Consider the following 22722-nt stretch of genomic DNA (forward strand, 5'->3'; position numbering starts at 1 on the left):
CGAATGGACTCGAGCAACGAAAACAGGTGTCGGCGGCCAAGCTGCGCCCAACCTTTTTCGGGCGGCGCGGCATCAAAGCAGGTGATCTGTGAGCGACAAAACTTCGGCCCACAACCTCAAAATCACCCTGATTACGATTTGGTCGACAACCCAAGCACCGCGTGCTCTGCCGCCTCAACGGCCGCCGCGTTAGAACATATTGATCACTGGAACACAGGGACACAGCGCTCTGGTCTATTAGGTCGGTTTAAGACGATAAATCAGTCGGCGACGAGCTACAGTTTCCCTCCGAGTGGCGCCACCGGTCATGTGCCGTCTGAGCGTTTGCCTCGAGAGGTCCGAGGCTGGTTCTGGACTGGAGGAAATTTTTAATTGACCGGAACGGTCGACACCGCCAAGGGAGTTGTGTTGCGAAAAGGAACCTCCGAAACGAGTGCGAGTGCTCGAGGCTCAGAGGTTACGGACACAAAGAGATGATTTATGGTCGGCCGTCGGACACAGGCCTGTGAATATGTCACGACCGTTCTCAGCGGACCGTGAACGCGTCGGCGGAACATTAAACTTCAGGCACCTGCAGATGTCAACAATGTGGAAAATCCTGTCCAGGTCAGAAATACGAAAACGTTATTGTCTTCAGGCCAAACCAAAAGAAACCGGCCGAGGCAATGGGGCAACCGTCTACAACTCCATCAACGCACCACACTCTAGTCAGATCTGCTCGGGAAGAATTTTAATAGTGCGTTTCCTATTACGGCTTGCCGAAGGTATTCAGCCTCTGTTGAAAGCAGAAAAAGGTTCACGCCCTCAACTTCAACGCCCGGCAAAGGTCCCAACTTACATAAAAAGGAAACCGGAAGTTATAGGATATTGTATCCGCCCGGTGTAGCCGGGAGCTACCTCCATCGCTTACGCCGCGCGACATTGCGTTCCTCTGTTCCAGTTTTGCACCGTTCTCTATTGGTTCCATCCCAAAATTGCAATTGTGCCTCGTGCCATCCGTCCTAGGCCTCACCGGTTTGGCGAAAGGACCATCGCTTTCATCCCAACAGTGGCCGCACATTTTGGTGTGTGCCGTGCAGGACTCTCGTTCGTGGGCAGTCGTACAAAACGGAAGACAAACTGGAGCCCATTCCCGCCCCTAGTTGAACGAGCTCTGAACGATTTCGGTATCATAGGGTAGCTGGCAATGTAGGAGTGTGCCATCTAGTGTTACACATACGATCCGGAACGGAAATCGGTAAACATTCATCGACCGAAGCGTATCAATCCGATCCAAGAGGAATCGGATTTCGGTTAGGGGTTTTTTTTTCTCTTTTTGGCTTTGTTTTCACTATTTCCACGATGTTGTCGTTAATGACCTATGAATATTCAGCTTCAGTCTGCGCTGGTTCGGCGTGCTTGTGTCCGCCTACTCGAGTCCGCCCTCTATTCGTTAAGGGATCCCTAGTCGGGCACGATCCGGGACGATGGCTATGTTATTAGTTTATGAGTTTTTTTGTAGCTTGTATTTAGTTCCAACTGCTCCGTCGAACCCATGATTGGCCATTAATTTGGCGCAACACATGTAGCACTCTCAGATACGTAGGGGCCGTATTGCCAAGCCTGCCCGGGGGTGTGGAACCCCGGGCTGCTGGTAGATTTGTTAATGGACTTCCGAAATTATAATTTTTCGCGAACCACGCGCGCACGGCTAGTGCTCGGGAGAGAAGAACAGCCAGAAGTAGCACGCTCGATGCGCCAGTCACCAACGGCGCGTTAATGCATCTGTCACTTAATTATAAGTTTTCGTACGCGTCCGAACGAACGCCTCTCACGACCGCCGACCACGGAGCCTTCGGGAACCAAGCTTTTCCCTCGTAGTTTTGCGCACCCTAACCTAGTATGGCTCTTGTTTGATGCGGTATTCCACCTCTTGGGTCTTTTTAGGGGTTGTTGTCACTCTAGCGAGCGGATGTCACTGCATGAGCGGATCCGCTGTTTTTGTCAAGCGTTACCAGCCGTTCACTAGCAAGCCTTTGCTGTTGCTAATGAGCTGAAAACTGCGCTTAAAAGTCCCCAAAACTGCCACGCTTATCGCCCTTCGGTTGGCATTTCCGGAGAATGGCGATGGCAGGAAGTGGTTTTTTCCATTCATTTCTTTCCGCCTTGAGTGCGCTTACTCGATATCGGAATCGCATTACAGGTCGTATCTGTTGCTTGTCAAAATTGACGCCTTGCCAGTTCGGACTGTTCCAGTTCCGTTTGATGGTGAACCTGGAGTCGAATACCGTTGGAAGGTGCTGAAAAGTTTCTGAAAAGATTTCTTAAAATAGCGATAGCACTTTAAGACAAATCAGAAAATAAATGCCTACTTTGAGTGTACACATATTTGATGAAGACAATTTGACGCTCACCTTAGTTTACTTTTTCTATGTTTAGCCAAAAATGATACTTGATCAAAAGCGTCCTTTGAAAATAGCTAACGTGGGGCATTGTTTGTAAGGAACTACGGTGCGTCATTTTTTATCCTGTCCACGCCTGACTATAATTTTTCGTCATCTTCAACTAAAATTGATACTGGATGGCATAGATTTGTTCTTGCTCGAGGCTCTACCTGAACCGGAAGTGCGGTGTAGAGTATCGTCGTTCTTTCATATTCTCTTTTTTATCGTAAGATTTTGAAATTCACATTGAAAAATGGTTGCCTTACGTTTACCCCGGACCGGAACAGTCCCAGAAAGGGGAATCTCGAACAGCTGTGAATCCAGTATGCTTCCTGCATTGGATCCCGATGCTGCACCCAATGCTGCAACGATGAAGGATAAAGCGGCCAAAAGGGTGCCATTACCGTTAGCTGCTGTGTGGCTTCCTGTGGCAGTGCTGCCAGCCGGCAAAGGTGAATACATGAGGCACGGGGGTCGTAAGGGCGTATCCTTTTTACAGCGACAAAGCGGTTCGGTGTCTCTGGGCCGTTGGCACACACGCTTTGATCCCTCTGCATCACACTCCAAGAACTGCGAAGCTCATCGGCGGCGTGATGGTGCGTAATTATACGTCATGTTTACGTTTCGAACCATTTATGTAGCTCGCTCTATTAATTATATACCCTATTGGATAATAACAGAGTGCTAGGGGATTAAAAAGAAAAATGAAATCATTTACCGTTGCTACTGGCGCTCAAAATTTTCAACATATTTTACTCATTTTTTTCCTTCTTTCCGGTTACCTGTCTTTTCGGGGCTGGGCGGTTAATCCTTCATAATAATAATGATAATAATAGCGCAACTGCTTATGCCACGGTGCCAGGTCAAGCTGATATTGTGACGAAAGGACAATATGAAACACACAAAATGCATTCGGTCAGCATAACCAGGGGGCATTGCTTGCAATTAGTTTCCATGACCGGAAACTAGTAGGGGTAACATAGGCAAGGTGATCCAAAGATAGTACAAATAAAAAAGTCATTCCAAGACAATAGAAAATACTATCAAACCCATGCTGCTATGCCTAAATGAAACAGGAATCTGCTGGAGAGAGAGATCGTGTATCTTCCTTGGAATATCACCTACCATTGTGCTGAAATACGCCGACTGCTGTACGTAATCCGTTATTCAATCATCCAAAGCTTCAGCTTTTCCAAACCTTCCTATTTTAATTTACAAAAGCAAGAGCAAGCACGCACGCATGCAAAAAGACGCGCTACTGAACACTAGGTGGCGCAAGTGATTTGGCTAGGGGCAGTAGCTGTTCATACCCCCCTATTATGGATCTCGAACGGAAATTCTACCGTTCGAGTGAACACAACAAGAGAGAAAGCCGAATACACCAAGAGAGAGGGCAGAAAGAGAAAGCTATAGCAAAATGAACTCAAAATGAACGGAATGAACGTTCGAGGACTCGAATCGAGTTCTATGATAGGGGGGATAATACAAATGTGTTGGTACAGAATTCGTTCTGCGCATCGTGATTTTTTTTTATCAAAACTGAGTCTTTTAATTTAAGATAGATTTGTCCCAATGAATACATTAACTCGCCTTCCTGTGCCGGAATAGCAAATAATTATTGTTGTCTCTTTATAGAGGGATATTCGATCGTTCATTTTGTGCCGAAAACGGTTCACGTACTGTCATGGATGAACACCCAGTGCAGTCAATGTTGAAACGTCAAAAAGCGGTCTGCATTGTGATTCCTAAATAGTTTCCACGTTTAATAAATTCTGTGCTCGGTGCGGTGTGAAATTTGTTCCGCTATAACCTGCTAACAATAGCTTTGAATATCGTTTGAAGGTAATTGTTCCAATACGCTCACGCTCAAATATTTTCCATCCCACCATCAACTCTTCCAAAAAGCGTCCTCATTGTGTTTGTGATGAAAGCATTTTAGCAAGGCACAGCACAGCACAGACCGTACATGCGTTGCCGGTTTTCCGGCATGCTGCGGTGCATAAAATGGATAGGGCAAGAACGCACGTTATTACCCATCTTTTCGCAATCAATCGGCAATCAATTCTTCGGCTCTATGCTCTCCAGTCTTAAATAATAGTTTTTTGTTCAAATGATCTAATTCCATTGCAATCAACAAGACAGTGTGTTTTTTTGTGTTGATTCGAGGGAGAACAAGAATAAGTCTCGAAATGTGTGATATAAAATGGTAGCAGTGGTAATAGTATAGTTTTTTTTTATCATCTCGAATCACAGAGTGTGGCAAACTATAAATAAAAGCGAGCAAATCATAGATTCAACAGCAATGATCAAAAGTGCTGGATGAAAGAAATGTGAAATACAATAAAATACGCAAATGCGGAACACTTTGCTTTTCTTTCCGAGACAACGAGTTTCATTTTTGTCTCAGAAACAAATAAAAAGTGTGTAATAACTCCCAAACTCCAAACTCCTACAGCTTCTTGCCTTTACGCTCCGCATATTTATCAATCAGATATTTAGTTTTTAATATTTTGTCGTTTGCATAGTCGCCGTTGTTCCCTAGCATCTGCATCTTTTTAATGTGTTTTACATTGTAATGTGAAATTTACTTAAAACATCTTGTAGCAACAATCGTTCATACAGTATCGTCCAGCGGGCACGATATCGGATTGTTTATTTCTTGTGGTGAACCGACGAATGAACTCTGTTTATCAGTTTGTTCTCCAGCTGTCATAATAAAAACTTCAGCCGCCGAATCTGGAAGCGTACGGCATTCAAAATATAATAATCCAGCGCAACAGTTTCTACAGTATATGAAAAATATGAAACGCAAGGACCATAGCGAAACATTAGTGGGAACAAAATAACGTGGAATTTATGAAGTTTTCAAAATATGCGCCAACGCTTCATATGAATATCCTTTTTAATTTCCTACCCAACGTATATGTATTCCTTCTTCAAAGATGCCACCGAAGAAGCTAGTCGAAGTGGAGGCAAAGCCGCTGATTGGTCGCATCGGAACAAATCTTCGTATAGGCATAGTCGGAGTGCCGAATGTTGGCAAATCAACGTTCTTTAACGTTCTCACGAAAAGTGCAGCACCGGCCGAGAACTTCCCGTTCTGCACTATTGATCCGAATGAAAACAGGTAAGGATTGCAGTTTAACTTTTTTGGGGCATTTAAAACAGCAGTCCATTCGATTCTTGGGGCAAAAACTACATTTTATTACATTTTATTACATTATTTTTATTACTAAATTGCTTTGATTAATCTTTTTTTACTTCGAAAAACGGACAATTAAAATTCACGGTTCCCAAAACAGTTTGTTCGTGGGCATCGCAACCGCTGCAGCCTGTTCCCGATGATTTGTGGCCCACTCCGGCTGATCACAGTCACGGTCGCTAACTCATATTATTAACTTTGCTGAATACGACCGTAACTTGTATTGAGAAGAGCTTTACAGAGTAAAACAGTAGTGCCAGTAATACAGCACGCAGTGTACGTATAGACAACAACACCAATCGCACGGAGCGGAACGCAATCATCCGTGGGGTAACAATCATTTGCATATCAAACGAGTACCAACTAAAGCTTGTTGTAACGCAGAGCCAGCGCAGTCGATTGAACACGGTGGCAGGTTCATTTGATCCGTGACAAGTCACTTTCCCCCACCCAGTTAAAGCCGTGCAAACCGTTTGAAAAATCCATCGACCTGGTATTTGGAGAGAAAATGGGATGTGACGTCAAACAATATGTCTTCCTACTGTCGAAGGAGCAGCCGGTAGAGCAGGGATGAAGATAGGATAATTAAAGGCTAATATTGTCCGTTTTACTACGAAACATCGTCACTGTCCCTGTGAACTTTATCCCGACGTCCGCCGCTTCAACTGGTTTCGATTCCGCCATTTCAAGTTGTACACCATCTTTCATTGCCTCATCCTACCCGGTGTTGCCCGCTGTATCCTATTCGCTGTTATTAAGCGCGCGCAGAAGAATTAATTAAAAATACTGCAATTATTCACCCGACACGCGGTTCCGTGGTCGTGGATCTAGGCTAGCTTTTCGCACCCTTCGTGTCTTTTCACTTTCTCAGGTTCAGGTTTACATACCGTGAGTAGATATTATCATTTCATCAAACGACACTGGCGAACATTTCGTACCCTATCGATAATTAGTTGCTGCATGGCGTCAGTCAAAACCGGTAGTAATCTATAGCAGCTGCCTGGCATCGCATTATTTCATGCTGCCGGACAATTTCGGTTTTGGGAGGATCTTTTGGTTTTATTTCGGTTTTATTATAACTGTTCGTTTCTTGGCTGGCTCAGTATGGCAGTTCCCGTTCCGTTCGGTTCGAATAACCTTATAAACAAGAATAATGAAGCAACAATGTTCATTGTAGCTTGTAGTGTAGTCTACAACAACCGCAATAAAATGCCCTTCCTCTTTAAAAACAACTGTGGAATCATGAATGTTCCTCTCATTTTGCTCTTCAAGTATCCCATTTCTTGTTTGGAATGAGCCGGTAAATATATATTATTGATCGTCATTTTGTGTGTTTAATGTTGAACGACATGAAATATTGCAATGGAAAATATTTGCGTACATCTTGCATTCTTTTAATGCTTCAAAGTTTTGGTATTTCGAAACGACTTCTTGTGCAACAGTCTGTGAACCGTTCAAAATGACACAATTTGTTCTATTTCGAGTGTTCAATCGATAGCACCATCGGAAGGACAGAAAGGGACCGTATTCAGTTATTATCTTCACTGTCTTTATGCAGCAACTTATTTTTAAATGTTCTATGGCAAATACATCGAATGTTTTAGAAATACAAACTTTATTAGATCTTATATGGTGATTTTATAGCTACAGCTTTGAGAACAGAATTAATTATGAATTGTTGTATTAGTTCGGGCCCATATTCGTTCGTGCATATGACAAAAGATTGCAATGTGTATGTGTATGCAATGTGTCGAAATTTATTTCAAAGCAAATTTTTTATATACTATTTACTCCACAGAGTTTCGGTACCCGACGCTCGGTATGATTACCTTTGCGAATACCACAAACCAGCTAGGTAAGTAGTAATATATAATTAAAATAAATCTAAATTTATCTAAAGTTGAAACAAATGACAGTTAAGAAACAAGCAATCACCCTGTAGGTGATCCAGCGTGTGTTCTCGTTTTCATTTGGTTATAAAACATAAACGGCTTAATATTTTTCGATGGTTGAAAATTTATTCGAAAGGTTCATCCATCACAATTATGTATAAAATACAATTTTGGTCAAATGGCCATCCGATCGACTTGATTTTGAGTACATTTTCGATTGTATCTGGTCCTATTTCGGTAATAGCTATTTGAATTTGGGTCTTGAAGTTGTCAATAGTTGCTGGTTTGTTCGCATAATATAAATATCGATTGTGGCTGTCGCTGTACGTTGCGCTGCCCTGTTGAAACCAAATACCGTTCAAGTTCTCCGCCTCAATTTCGCCGAAGAACCAATCAGCCAAATCCGCACCAAACAGTCACTCGTTGTGGGTGCATTGGCTTTTCTTGCATGATATGTGGGTTTTCCGAACCACAATCCTGTTGACTAACATAGCCACCGAGGTGAACATGAGCTTCAATGAAATGTGCTTTTGACGAATAATTTGACGACTTACCACTCTGGAAAAAAGTTTTTCATATTACCCAATTTTCTGCCACCAAAAAAGTATTTTATACATTTGTCATCGCGACATCGCGTGAATACGGATTGTCTTGAGTTTGGTGTAGCAAATTGCGCAGAGTTTTTCTCAACCCCCATTGAAGCCATTGTCATCGTTTGCGAAAAAGAAAACCGAGTACTAGAAACGGGAAACGATTCTTCGCATTTTGATCGCGAAAATGAAATTCCAGTACAAGGAGGAGCACCCTTTCGAGAAGCGGAAGGCCGAGGGCGACAAAATTCGTCGCAAATACCCGGACCGTGTGCCCGTTATTGTCGAGAAGGCGCCAAAAGCCCGGATCGATGATCTCGACAAGAAAAAGTATCTCGTGCCATCGGATCTGACCGTCGGTCAGTTTTACTTCCTCATCCGTAAGCGAATCCATTTGCGCCCAGAGGACGCACTCTTTTTCTTCGTCAACAACGTGATTCCACCGACGTCGGCCACCATGGGTTCGCTGTACCACGAACATCACGAGGAGGACTATTTTCTGTACATCGCCTACTCGGATGAAAATGTCTACGGTAGCAACTGAGCCTGAGAAAAGATGTAATATGATATATGTGTTGCAATCGAACTAATTAACAAACAATGTATTATTGTGATGAAGGTTCATTCAAATAAATGTTCAACCATCGAAAAGTATTCAGCCGTTTTTGTTTCATAGCCAAATGAAAAAGAGAACATTTGTTGGATCGCCCTGTAGATTAGTTTCTATTGTAACAATTTTTATGATTTACGCAATTTCTAGTTTTTATTGGCCTAATCTAATTTAATAACGAAAGCAACACAAATTGTAACAATTATAAATGGATGCATGCAAGAACCGATTTGAGTTGATGCGCAGATTTAATTATGTAATAGATAGAACAAATAACTATTGTTCATTATAACGTAAATTGTGCCTAGAAATTCGGAGTTTCACATCTACGGCAACAGTGCTCTTGTCAGCACTTTGGTTCGACAACGAGTGACACTGTGCGGGTTTGGGGATGGTTCCGGGAGTATCCAACCATCGAGTCTGTTTTTTTACATACAGAAAAAGAAGAAACATACATTTTTTGCAGCATCATTAGCTTTTATTAGTTGCCGGTTGAAGCAAAAGCAATTTACCAACTTATTTATCGAAGCGAACCAAAAGGTTCAAACGCAACGAAATTTCGGAACAACAAAACCATTAATAGATTGATAGACAGCACCAGAGTGCCGGTTTTTCAATCAATGAAAAGATGTGTGGTCAAATATGGCACAAATTGACTTTGAGATGTGTCAAGATCGACGAAAAACCTGCGATTCGATTCGATCGATTCGCAGAAACGATCATTAGACTTGTCCCACTGTCGTTCTCTTGAGGGAGTCTCTTTCCGGTTATTTAACAGCTCGTGCAAGTGCATTAGGGAACCCACAAGTTCTTCAAAGAGTCAAAAAAGGTTTGGGAAAGCATGAACTGATAGTTGAAAATAAATATTACTGTGATCCAACGTAGCGTATGTCTGCGCAACTCTTGCTAGTGATTGCTAATTTAAAACAAGAACTATTGTGTTCTTTGACAAACTTGAAATGAACGTTTATTTTTACTACATTTGTTGCACAAGACTTGCTGTCGAGCTATGTTTGGTTATATCATAGGATTTCTACCCTAGGATAATAAATACGGCCCGGCCCGTTCTTGTAAGATTAAAAAAAACCCTAAAATTTAAAACTATGACACACTGACATACTTTTATATGCGTACTTCCATTAATTGACCCCAAATCGGTAGTACCATTTGATAGATCGAAGATTCTTTAGCGCTTTATATGTGATTGCCAACCGCTGCTCGTGTTTGTTTTGTATTACTTAACTCTATTATCTGTTTTAATTATTTATTCCATGGCGCTTAAGAACTCACGCTAAGTTTAACGCGCAGCTTAAAAACTTCTATAAATCCATAACATTTTAGGCATACATTGATAGATAGATTGATTTTTGAAACTTATCGAATTTTGAAACTTTTGGTGCTGCTGTTAACTGAACGAAGGCTAGAATTAATAACTACTAGAATATCATTCCTACTACGAGTTCTTTGGTCTACTGCAGCGTTTGGTATATTTGGTATTACACGGTATACATTTCATCAATAGTACATAGTGTATTGTTGCTATGCAATATACTATACAAGTCCAGAACGATAAACGGAAAATCGGTCGGACCGAACGTATTTCTTCATCCCGCCATGAAGAGTGATGAAGGGGCTCCGATACTTCGGATCGTGCAAACGAGGACATTCCAAGGGCTCCGGACCGATAGTTTTGTTGCAATTTAGCAATTACGGTAATTGTACCGAATATGCATGAGGCTGGTCTGGTGCTACAACAGCATGGCACGACACGGCAATCCAGTGGCTAAGTGGCCAGGACCCCTGTCACGGAAGGATCCCACCACTATCCTTAATAGTGGCTACTGGAGACGCTTCCATGAAAGAAGGCGTGGTGTTTACTTCGGTTCGTTCTTAATTTTTATCGTTTTAAGCCGCCGTTGCGAACCTGTTTTTGGTTTGAAGTACAGAATACGTGGCAAATCATTAACTAAAATTTGAAAAATACACAAAAACAACCAACGCATCGCAACGAGGAGGCCCATGAAGGAGCAGTTGAAAAAAATTCTACAATAAAAAGTTGTTGTTTATATTATCTATGTTGTTAAAGAGGTACAGAAATTGACAGAAATACATCTGAACAGTGCCAAACAAGATCAAATTCTTCTTAATTTGCAGTATTTCTACTCTAAGTAGCCAACTTCCAACAGAATATCGGTAATACTGTAGCCATGTCGGATTTGAAAAATTCGTTGCAGTATCCCGACAGGACCGAACGACTGCGATGCCTGTTTCCCTGGCGAGTTCCACATCTTCCCGCGCTGTTCTTCTTCGTCCCCAAAGAACCCGCGTATGCGCGGTGATCGTTTAACCAAGCGAACCGCGAATACAAACAGTAGCCGCCATTATAGGTAGTGCCGGTGGCAACCCCTGTTTTGGGGCAATGGGCGGAGAAGCATTTAAATTTGTTCCTTCATGTCCACCGCACATCTTCCCTGCGTCCTGATAATGTGGCAGAACTCGGCACTTGCCTTTTGCTCTGTACTTTCAGTCCTATGTCCCTTTTTGTGCTGCATCCTGGTGTTTCTGTTTACGGTGGATGCGCATTGCACGCTACATGCAATCGTTGAACCCTACAGCCCAGCCACAAAATGGAAGACCACTACCTAACCCTTGCGCTCGAAGGATGTTGTTGAAATAATATGTTTCTTCATCGCGGTTCCGTTTTCAGGCGAATGATAAAAGGCTAGCGGGGAAGGAGAGGAAGAGAATCGGGGATCAGACAGCAATGGCGTCGATTTGCGTATGCTCGCAGATGGTTGGTTTTTGAAGTCGTTTTTTGGTGTTTATTTTGTTACTTCAGTCCTCTTTGCCATTGTCTTTCGGTCAGCCATTCGATTCTGGATTCTCCTGGATTCCGCGGCTCGTTGCTTCAATGGCGTTGAAAGCGATCCTGTCAATACATTTTCTACTTCCAAAACTTTGGAATTGCGTTTTCGCCTTTGAGTACTGTTGGAAAAATTTAATTTCTGGAAAGTTTTTTACATTAATAAGTTTTGTTTCAATAATATTCATTACCTTTATGAATTATATAATGTAGTTTGAATGCGTGGCATTAAAACAAAATATAATGTAATTCTTTTAGCATACGCCCAAAATGGTATCTACTACGTATATCATATCGTCGAATGTTTTACCTTCGAAGTTGGTAGATGCCAACTATATTCATGAGTTTAAATATGCGGCGAAATATAGGATTGATAGCACATTCGTCGTACTCTTTATATTCGATTGTGAGTGATTCTGTTTTAATTTCCGCTCAAGAAAAAAACATGTGAATATGCTCCAAATTTCTTGCCTAAAAATTATTCCAATGTTTGACCTTTCACTGTTCGCATCTGTGGGCGCGCGGCACAGAATGTGTTCCGCGCCTGGTGACCTATAGCCTCCGGCGCATTATTTTCACCGCAACGTACATTATGCTGAAGGAAAGAATCCGGGCATGACATCATCAGCATAATATCAAACCCACTCCGATTTCTAGGCGGATGTAGAAATTGCTCTGTGATTTGGCCATAACTTGTCTACGTCGAAGATTGGTGACAGTGTGTGTTATTCACATTGGGGCAATAATATTCAAATAAGAAACTGATCGTCCTACTATGTTCAAAAATGTGATGGACGAAACATTCTTAGAATCCCCCTGACCGCTCCAACAGTTTCACTCTTCCACAACTTCTTCCAGAAGGAAATTCTTCTTCCGCGCACGACATTATGTAGCAAATTGCAGCAAGAAAGGGCCTCCTTGTTATTTTCGGTTGTTTCTGTTTCTTTGCATACGTTTGGATTCATTTGATCAACATTTTTATTGTTTTTTGTTGCAAGTGGCGACGACGCTCTTCGGAATTTTTTAACACTCCCTTTACTTCCTGCAGCATCTCCACGAACGACAGGGCGCAACTTTGCCAAAACACAAACTCAAACCCTGCAATCAATGCGCCATCATTGAGGGCACTTTGTATGCTCCTACGTTGCTGGTGTATATTTTCTTATGCTGTTGTTCGCATCGTATTTCTTTTTTTCCATTGGTTTCGTTTCGTTTGCCTTTTGTTGCTACGATTGAAAATTAATTCGTCCTTTGATGCTATCGCGCTTCAGGTTCTTGCGCTCATCGTTGTTGTACATGCTGTTAGGTCCTTGTTACAAACATCATATGCGATGTCGGCAAGGGTTTGTTTTTTTTTTAAATTACGATTTTTCGAACAAAAAATCGTGTGACGAACAAACGCGAGCTGGTGGCGGGCTGACTGGCGAAGCAGGACGCTGAAGAAGAACAATAATACTGCTTCAAAATTCAATAAGTTGCACTCTCCCAGAGGTTGGGGCAGCGAACGACACATGGTGTTGCTAGACGAAGACAAGGTACTGGAGTGACAAGTGACGGGGCATAGCGAGGGAGACATAATTATGGAAAATTGCTCGAAATTACGTCAAATTGCGCTCGAGTTGCTCGGTACGGTTTCGGCAACACATCCAGCCAACCAGAAAGTCAGCCTGCCAGCTAGCGGGTCTGCCGATCTGCCCCCCGGGAAAGCTTCTGTCCCTTTTAAACCTCCAACTGCGGGCCCATATGACTCTATGAAACGAATTCGCGGTGCTGTCAGATTTTCGCTCTTTCCAAAAGGCTGAGTATGGGTGAAACAAGGACCTGGGGGAACCGGTCGTCAGGACGATGAACGAGCGGCGCGGTTGAAGCAGGTTCCGTTTTTTTGTCTTTTCGCTGGAATCCGGAATGCTTGCAATCTCATGTACGTAAAATGGCGAGCATCGATCGTCGTGGCATGTTGTTTTTTCGATATTCGATACTATTATGACCGGTAAAAGAATACCGAAGGGAGGTTTCGATTATCTGAGCTTAAAGTTGCGTTTGAAAACTAGACCCTACCAGGTATAGATTACTTATACGTTTCAGCAATTGCTATTTAGCGATAATAAAGGTATATAATCCAAAAGCCTCGAAACGATTTGACAATGGCCAGGCAGTGTTAGGATGCACTTGATCCCCGATGCAGTGCTCTCGGACCCAAGGCCACGTCAAGGTGAAGTCAGGCTGATGGCTCCGAAGAACTGATCGAACCGACAGTTCTCCCCATAAAGAGCAAGCAATTTTTTTCTTCATATTTTTCTCCCCCGCCACCAAAGCACACCCTTTCCCTCTCAAAACCAGCGCTCCACCACCCGCCCTCACCTTTCGCCCCACGGTGCATCATACTTCGAGATGTGATAAAGGAGTTGCGAGAGACGGGGACCCGCAGGTAGCTAACGGAAACCATCGGCGGCCATCGCACGACCAGCATTGTGGCCCAGCGTGCCGAACGCGTATGCAAACGATGTGTTACCGTCCTTTTTCCCCATACTTTGCATACGTTCCTACCAATCATCCGCAGGATGCAGCGACTGAACGGTGCAAGGAGTCGACAGAAAATCGGCACAAGGCTCCGGGATGCTACCCCGGGGTAGGGCGTAGGGAGTAGTGCAGGAGTAGAAGGGCTAGAGGGAGGAGTACAGGGGTAGAAAAGCGGTTCGAAAATGATCTTTAATCGCTAACCGCCATCGTCGGCAGCAGCCCCCCGCTTGTTGCAGGTAAGGCCATCTACAGCCAGTGTCGGTTCTAGTGGAGAGGTGAGTGGAGAGAATTATGGTGGTGTGGGGTAGGAGGAAGAGAGCGCAAAAATCGCACCTATTAAATTCAGCCCGCGCCTCAATGATCTCTCTTCGGAAAGTGATTCTTCGATCCCAGCGATCGATTTTCAAGGATGTTGTATTCCCCGCTCCGATACCTTGCCTATCGGAGGAACCGCGGGAGCCCTGGGAGACTTCCGAGTTCTGCGAGAAAGCGAAGGAGAAACAAAAAATACGAAGAGCTTGTGGGGAGAGTATGAACACAGTCACTAGACGCATTTACATACTTATTTCTACACTGCTTTTCCTAATGATAGAATCACCCGTTTTTTCAGACTGAGGCTAAGATAAAACGCTGAACCGATTTTTCAGAGATGAAGAATCAATTTATTTAGCAAAAGAAATAATATCCATTGTTTGGTTTTGCGAAAAAAAAATTATTTTGACTTGGGGAGCCAAAAAACGATAAAACGGCTGTTTCAAAACGATAGACTCATTATGTATTATTCAAGAAAATAGGGCCACTCAGTAAAAATGAATAACAATTATGATGTTTTAATAATCAGTGGCCTCTCCACTACGATTTATTACTTGAAATATCCTTTTTGGCATACTTTCGGATAGGTTCTTTAGCACGTTCATTGACAGGGAACGCCAAGCATTTCTAATCGCCACTTTCTTTTCGTACTGCTTGCCATCCGCATAGATCTCTCGGATTAGAATTCCCCAAACATTCTCAATAGGGTTGAGGTCTGGAGAAACAGCCGGCCAGGTCATTAAATTGACTCCCAAAGGTTCCAAGTAAGCTTTTGTGGCTCTACTTGCATGGACAGGTGCATTATCCTGCTGGAAAATTAGCTGGTAGTGGTTGAAACGATGCAGGTATGGCTTCAAATTACTCTCCAGAATGGCTATGTAACCTTCACTGTTCATTCGTGAAGGAACTATTGCTAAATTACATTTAGCTTGCCTGCTAAACGCACCCCATATCATGATGGAACCTGCGCCATAATTTCGTCTTCTAAAAAAACGAGGTTCCCGTCTCAAATCTTGCCAGTAGTGGCAAAAACCATCAGGCCCATCGAGATTGAATTTCTTTTCGTCACTCCAAACGACCTGAATTTAAAAAAAGTCAAATATTGGAAAGCTCAATGTATCGATAGCTTACATAATTCCATTCGTCTTTCCATGACATTTGCTCGTTCGCAAATTGCAATCTTGCTGTTTGTGGTGGGTCTTCATCGCTGGAATTTTTCTCATTGATTCTCTGACAATGCTTACAGAGGAACTAAGAGTTCTCCAGATTGTAGCATAGCTAACATTCATGTGGAATTCATTCTTAATACGCCGACAACTTTTCGTAGTGTTAGACGCAGCTTTAACTACTCTTTGTTCATCGCGAGGGTTAAGTAATTTTGGCCGGCCAGATTGGCCAGATGACTTCCGAGTCCCATATTTCGATGGATCTTTCAAGTAATTATTGATAACCTTTGGAGATCGTTTCAGTAATGAGGTTATTTCATGATTTGACTTCCCAACACTACGGTACGCTTCAATTTTCCCTTTTCGCCTTCTCCTAATTGAGTTCCACGACCCATTTTTGATCAAAATGGCCAATAAACTACAGGAAATATGCGAGACTACTGAGATTAATAAACTCAGTTACTTGACAATTCAACTAGTGTTAGTAGGACTGGACTAGGACCGACTTTTACAAGTGAGTCTATCGTTTTGAAACAGCCGTTTTATCGTTTTTTGGCTCCCCAAGTCAAAATAATTTTTTTTTCGCAAAACCAAACAATGGATATTATTTTTTTTGCTAAATAAATCGATTCTTCATCTTCGAAAAATCGGTTCAGCGTTTTATCTTAGCCTCAGTCTGAAAAAACGGGTGATTCTATCATTAGGAAAAGCAGTGTAGTGAAATCGCTCAGCGGTTTCACAGTCTCAGCCGGAGAACGGTTGAAGTGGAAGTAGGATTCCCGGAAAACATGTCGAATGAAAAAGAAACACAACGTACACACCATCCGAGGACACCCGCCGACAGGAACGGACGAGACGACGACGACCATCGCGGAAAATCACCTACCATTATAAATTCTCCGCGCATATGAACTGACTACTGCGACCTCAAGTTTATCGTTGCCACTGCTGGTTTGAGGATAGCAAGATTAAAGAAAGGATGGTGGCAGTTACCAGGGGGAGGTAGTGTGGAGCAATGTTGCTGGTTGCTGGCCAGAGGTTTGGTTTTTTTGGTGCACCCTTTTTTGCGATACGATTTGCGGTCGCCGCCGTAGAAGTTCACGATCGCTTTCTGATCGACCCGAGAGGTCTTTCTGGCTACTCGAAGAGACGAAATCAATGGTGTGTGTATGTTTTTCTAGACAACGGTCTCAAGAAATAGGATCCTGTAGAGGCCACCGCCCGTCTCCGGTAGCCTGAGTGTTCGTGGAACCGGAGTTTAATATTAATTGGCATTTATATATTATCGTAATATTTAAGCATAAGCACCCACGGCTAATGATACGGTCCAAACCGCATTGTGTCGAAACCCACGATTAACGTTCGGGTTTGGAATTGTTTCTGTTTCCTGTACAACGCATCGCAATCCCCAGCCAAAATGGTTCGCAGTGTGCACCTTCTCATTTATCTAGAAATCATTAAATGATTTACTTGCTAGTTTGATTGTTCACTAAAAGATATAGCTAGACTGTGTGGTGTTTTCTTATTCTTGGAATTGAAAGAAAGTGGGGCTTGTGGAATGCCTCGCATCGACGTCTTGAGAAACATGTGGTCTCGAGATGTCACCGACGTGGCTATATTCCTCTGTTCTAGCTCAAACACCTTTTTCTTGTTTTGTTCTTTCACAGCAAGGTTCCAGCCTACCTGAATGTGGTCGACATAGCTGGTCTAGTGAAGGGTGCGGCCGAGGGGCAGGGCCTGGGCAACGCTTTTCTGTCGCATATCAGCGCCTGCGATGCCATTTTTCATCTTTGCCGTAAGTAGCATTCACATAGCACTGAAGTAGCGGAGATGATATTTTGTTAACTAACCAACGTTCATGCAATAGCAACACGCTATCTTGTTCCAATCGAATGAGCACACAAGTACATGCCTAGCAAATAACCAAATCATTTTACTGTGACGTGGATCAATATGTTTGGAGGATCAATTGAACATAGATTTCATTCCGCAACAGGACATAACATTTTGGCTCAACGGCGAACACAACGGCGAGGGTTGCTAGTTGAAGATATTGTTCATTCATCGTTTAATCTTATGTCCATCTCTCGTCTGCTTAACTAGGTGCATTCGATGATTCGGACGTGACGCACGTCGAGGGAGAGGTAGACCCGGTACGCGATCTTTCCATCATCAGCGAAGAACTGCGACTGAAAGATGAGGAAAAGCTGCTGCAGAACCTTGACAAGCTCGAGAAGCTGGTCACGCGTGGCGGTGACAAAAAGAGCAAACCGGAATACGTAAGTATCTTACGGCGCATCTACATTCCAATATTCCGGGTCAGCATCGTTCGAATAATCGCCGAATCATCAACTATCACCAATTCCAAAACCTGTCATAAATGGTTTCCGCCGGCGATGGATTGGACCCTTCTTTAGGTGACACGGAGGTACGGGGAGAAGCAGGCTACCATGATATGCCAGTTGTTGGCTGCTCTAATGGTTTGTTATATGTTCACACCCAATGACTGTCGATGTTATGTTGTTTGACCGGAACATCAAAAATCTTGTCATCCCCACGAAACCGAAAATGAATGACAGACAAGAGTGTGTTTCAGTTTCGCTAATCGTGAATGAAACCGTACATGACCGATGGCCTCTGTTGAATGGATGATTATTCAAAAGCTGATTCGTTAAGTCTTTTAACCAGGGAGTGGATCGGATCAAGTCCCAAACTGCCATCGGTCAATTTAACCTGCAGCGTCAACAATGTTAATGGGATCTTCTAATTGATTAAACGTTCTAAGAATGTCTTTCGCAGTGACATTACAAATCGATCCTACAGCTGTTAGCCGCCAGTCGAACAATACGCATGCATATTATAACATTTCAAAACCATTAAAAGTGGCGCACGGTTCTCAAGTGAAACGTTAAAATTGTATAACACCGCACTAGTTACGGCTGGTGGTGGCCAAATTTATGGACTTGACTTCCGCCCGTGCATCGCACGTCCAAGCTACACTATCTGGAAATTGTAGCATCGAAACGGTTTTGCAATTAGTGCTCCTCCTACGTCCATTCCGGAAGTAGCAGTCACGTGACTACCAGTCGTTTTCCGACTTCCGACTTCGGACATAATGGTTCCGACAAACATAATGACGAGGTGTACTGGTAAGCAAGGACGGAAGATTATACACTTTTCCAGATGGATCGGGTCGTAAGTTTTCAATTAATAAGACAGTTCATTTTTTCGTTAATACGCTTCGATTGGTACATAGAACTTAGCTCGTTGTAGGACAATTCACTCAAAACTGGAATAGTATATCAAACATTTATGTGTACTGTTTGACAATGTCATTTAAATGATATGGTCATGATGTTACATGTGAAAATGTCAACAGTGCTCCATTGTATATGATCTGATTTGATTGTATTGTATCATTGTATCTATGAGGCATAGGGAAAGGTGTTGTTTCCTGCAGCTACCTGGCAATACCACTCAAACTGCATCATGTTTCTTTTTGCCCTGTCTCCAACAATCTTCAATCGATTGCTCCATTATTACCAAAGCAAACAGTATTCTAAGGTTACCGTCGGCATTAAGTCAAGCTTCTAAGCTGTCAGTAAAGTAAACGACGAAAAAATACAATATTATAGTGCGCTAAATGGCGGTAGTTGCATTGGGCAGAAGAATTTTATGCTTCCCCAGAGTGCATCAATAAAAATTAATTAATCATTCATTCCCCCGAACGGCGCATTACAAGAGAAGAAATCCCGATTCATTAAACATTCAATGGACCCTCCTATCCATTGAAGTAATACCACCGTACCGTACCACCGTGGAGAACATCAGACCGCCCACGATGGAGTAGCAACAGCCTTCGCCGTTTCGATGAACCATCCGGTATGACAACTATTAGATGAGTAATGGTTTTTCTTATTTTGTAACAGTCCTCTTTTGACGATTGCCTGATTGATACGCGTGCGCAGGAGGTGCCCACCTTTACGAGAAGGAGGGATCCGAGACACTACACGACACTTGTTTGAACTTGATTGACTGGTATTGTGCCTATTCGGGTGTGAATGAATATGTTGTGCCCCAGCGTCGTTCTGGCCAACTAACAGATGAATGAAATCGATATTCTCTTTGACCTTGTCTTCTCTATCCTATCGTTTGTTGCGGCGGCCGTCGTGTTCCTTCATCTTAAGAAAGAACAGTTCTGGTTCGTTCTGTTCACGATCCATCGCGGGGTTGTGCATCAATGTGATGATCAATGATTTTTCATTGTGAAGTTATTGTGCTCTCTTCGTTACAACCTGTCTTCTGCCTTGGCTAGTAAGAAGAAATTGAAGTATGAAAAAGTTTCGTATTTTGAACACTGTTGTCGTTCGCTGCGGGGTGTGATATCTGCTGGAATCAAACTATCGTGTTCCTATCACACCTGTGACCTTAGACCTGCTGCTAAAAGCATTATAATACGTATTGAGTCCTAGGAAAAGGCGAAGCATCATCCCTCCCATCGACATGCTGCTCATCCAATCGGTTTAATTATAATAACATTGTGATCATAGAGGGAGTGGTACGTTGACGCTGTTGCTTATTTCCATTTCATATTTCGTTGGTTTTGGCATGAATTTATAGCGAATTACTCGTTGCATTGGGTTGTAAATGTAAATTAAAATATGTACACTACGAACTGAATTCTTTCGAAGCGATGCACACCCAAACAAACTAGTTGAATCTATGGTTTAATCATGTAAAAATTGTACCGTATTCTCAAAACAGGAGACACTGGTAAAGATCAAGGAAGTGCTGGTGGATGAAAAGAAGCATATACGCTTTGCCGACTGGTCCGCGCACGATATTGAGGTGCTGAACAAATATCTTTTCCTTACATCGAAACCGTGCATTTATCTGGTGAACCTGTCGGACAAGGATTTCATCCGAAAGAAGAACAAGTGGTTACTAAAGATCAAGGAATGGGTAGACAAGCATGACCCGGGTGCTCCGATCATCCCGTTTTCCGGTGCGTTCGAGCACCAATTGGCTGAATTGGAGACCAACGCAGAGCGCACGAAGTATGAAGAGGAGCGCAAATGCAATTCGGTGCTAGACAAGATCATTACCACCGGCTACAAGGCACTGCAGCTGGAGTATTTCTTTACTGCCGGACCGGATGAGGTAAAAGCATGGACAATTCAGCGAGGTACGAAGGCTCCACAGGCGGCTGGACGAATCCATACTGATTTCGAGAAGGGCTTCATTATGGCCGAAGTGATGCACTTCACCGATTTCAAGGAGGAGGGTAGTGAGGTCGCAGCAAAGTCCGCCGGAAAGTATCGGCAGCAAGGTCGTAACTATGTCGTCGAGGATGGAGATATCATTTTCTTCAAGTTCAATGCTGGCGCAGGACTGAAAGATGCGAAGAAAAAGTGATACCATCGGGCGGCCACCACTATTATCGTTGTCTTTCTATACATCAATATGATCTTCTACGCTCATATGTTCCTGCCGCAGCTCAGCTAAACACTATCTCATCGATTGTCATGCATGAAATTAGTAAGTTTGGTAATCAGAATTGAGAACTATTGAAAATACATATACTTCTTTAGAAAAGCAAGTTTTCCATTAATCTATTTGGTTTTGGTTTTGCGCCAACCTGTTCTCCTATGTATGATTTATGTACAAAAACTAGCTGCTCCCGGCGTGCGTTGCCACGCCTCATTTCATTCTCGTTTCTCGATGATTCGGCGGTACAGAGGATCGGACTTCCCGATGACGTATCTGATCTGCTTCCCATTTCGCTTCCCGTTGGATACATGCTAAAACTTACGTAAAACGTAAAATTTGATGTTACGTACGGGTCGCACTGCCCTGTATTCACTGTCCGGTGCCACAAAACTACGCTGTGCAAATTTTTTGCAAGGAAACATTTTTTAATAATATTGCACGATACGGTCAAGCAATATTGTTGGCAATTTTTCACCGGAGGACTGGTTCCAGCGACATTTTCAATAGAGGCCTGAAATTTGAAAGAGATCTGGCTGTCCTTGCTTCTCCGATATCATCTTGTGCCATGTAGCCTACTGAACACCAGATGGTGTTAGTAGTCAAGTGAATCAAATGTTCATGAGCAACTAGCATTCATCGTGCAAGACGTTCATCTTATATCGCGACTTTACTGTGTTTGACAGATTGTTCTTCGCAACGAGGCTTCGTAAACCGAATCATATGGTATGACAGTAGCGCTTTCAAATTTTCGGAATTGCATGAAAGTGTATAGCTGGGACCACACGAAACGCGTAAAAGCGAGCGTAAAATAAATTTGTAATGTTAAATCGCTTACGCTTCGTGGGGCAGGCTTAAAATATAAAAACGTTGTTACCGACATGTCAAACGTGTTTACATTCGTGGTTTTGGCCCGAGAAAAAAGAAATCGAAGAGGTCAGTTGATTTCTGAATAATTTTTTCGGTTTTTTTAGATTTTGTTGCTGTACCAGCAAATAAGAACTTACATTATCCTCTGTTACTACTTACATTATGTAAACCGTTTGCAAACACTGTTTACGCTTGGTTTTACTCAAGTTTTTACGTCTCCGCGGACGCATACACTTTTTGACATAAGCGTAAACGATTTGGCATTGCTTTGCTGACATTGCTTTTACGCTAGGTTTTACGCTTCGTGTGGCCCTAGCTTATGGTGTGAAAAAGGAACGTGAACCTTTTCGATTCAGAGTCAATCATTTGAATTAGTTGTATCGGAAGAAAACTATGCAAAATATAAGAAGCTAATCTATTCTATAAGAAGCTATTATTCTGCTGAATTATCGTCAATGATTTTCATCGTAGCGAATTCAAACATTTTAGTATGGTATTAGAAATATTTAAAAGAAATAGATTTTTCTTAAAATTATCGTTATAAAATGATGGGTTTTCATCATTACTTGAAGTATTTTAAGGACAGGTCGGTGCCACTTTAAAAAAAATAGCGTCGAAAAACTAATGTTTGCTTAGATGTTAGCAACAGTTTAAATTCTTTTTCACGACAGTTTAATTTTTAAAATTTGTTTTCGAAAAACGATTCGAATTCGAATTCGAAAACTCGTGGCGATTCGAGAGACAAACCATAGCCATCTCCTTAAATGCCTTGCCTGACAGCCGCGAA

The 22722-nt window shown here is 42.7% G+C and overlaps 2 protein-coding genes across 2 annotated transcripts; both read left to right on the top strand.

Moving 5' to 3' along the window:
* Positions 1 to 4171: 4171 nt before the first annotated feature.
* Positions 4172 to 21158, top strand: LOC128274529 (obg-like ATPase 1). Its single transcript, XM_053012759.1, has 6 exons — positions 4172 to 4265; positions 5366 to 5550; positions 7424 to 7480; positions 17246 to 17373; positions 17682 to 17857; positions 20343 to 21158. Exons 2-6 carry the CDS (start codon positions 5366 to 5368, stop codon positions 20991 to 20993), a joined length of 1197 nt encoding a protein of 398 aa, XP_052868719.1. The 5' UTR covers positions 4172 to 4265; the 3' UTR covers positions 20994 to 21158.
* On the top strand, positions 8148 to 8702 carry LOC128274539 (gamma-aminobutyric acid receptor-associated protein). The gene has a single exon (XM_053012771.1). It carries the CDS (start codon positions 8295 to 8297, stop codon positions 8649 to 8651), a length of 357 nt encoding a protein of 118 aa, XP_052868731.1. The 5' UTR covers positions 8148 to 8294; the 3' UTR covers positions 8652 to 8702.
* Positions 21159 to 22722: the final 1564 nt, after the last annotated feature.

The sequence above is a fragment of the Anopheles cruzii genome, chromosome X, assembly GCF_943734635.1.
Source record: "Anopheles cruzii chromosome X, idAnoCruzAS_RS32_06, whole genome shotgun sequence".
Taxonomy (NCBI): Eukaryota; Metazoa; Arthropoda; class Insecta; order Diptera; family Culicidae; genus Anopheles; species Anopheles cruzii.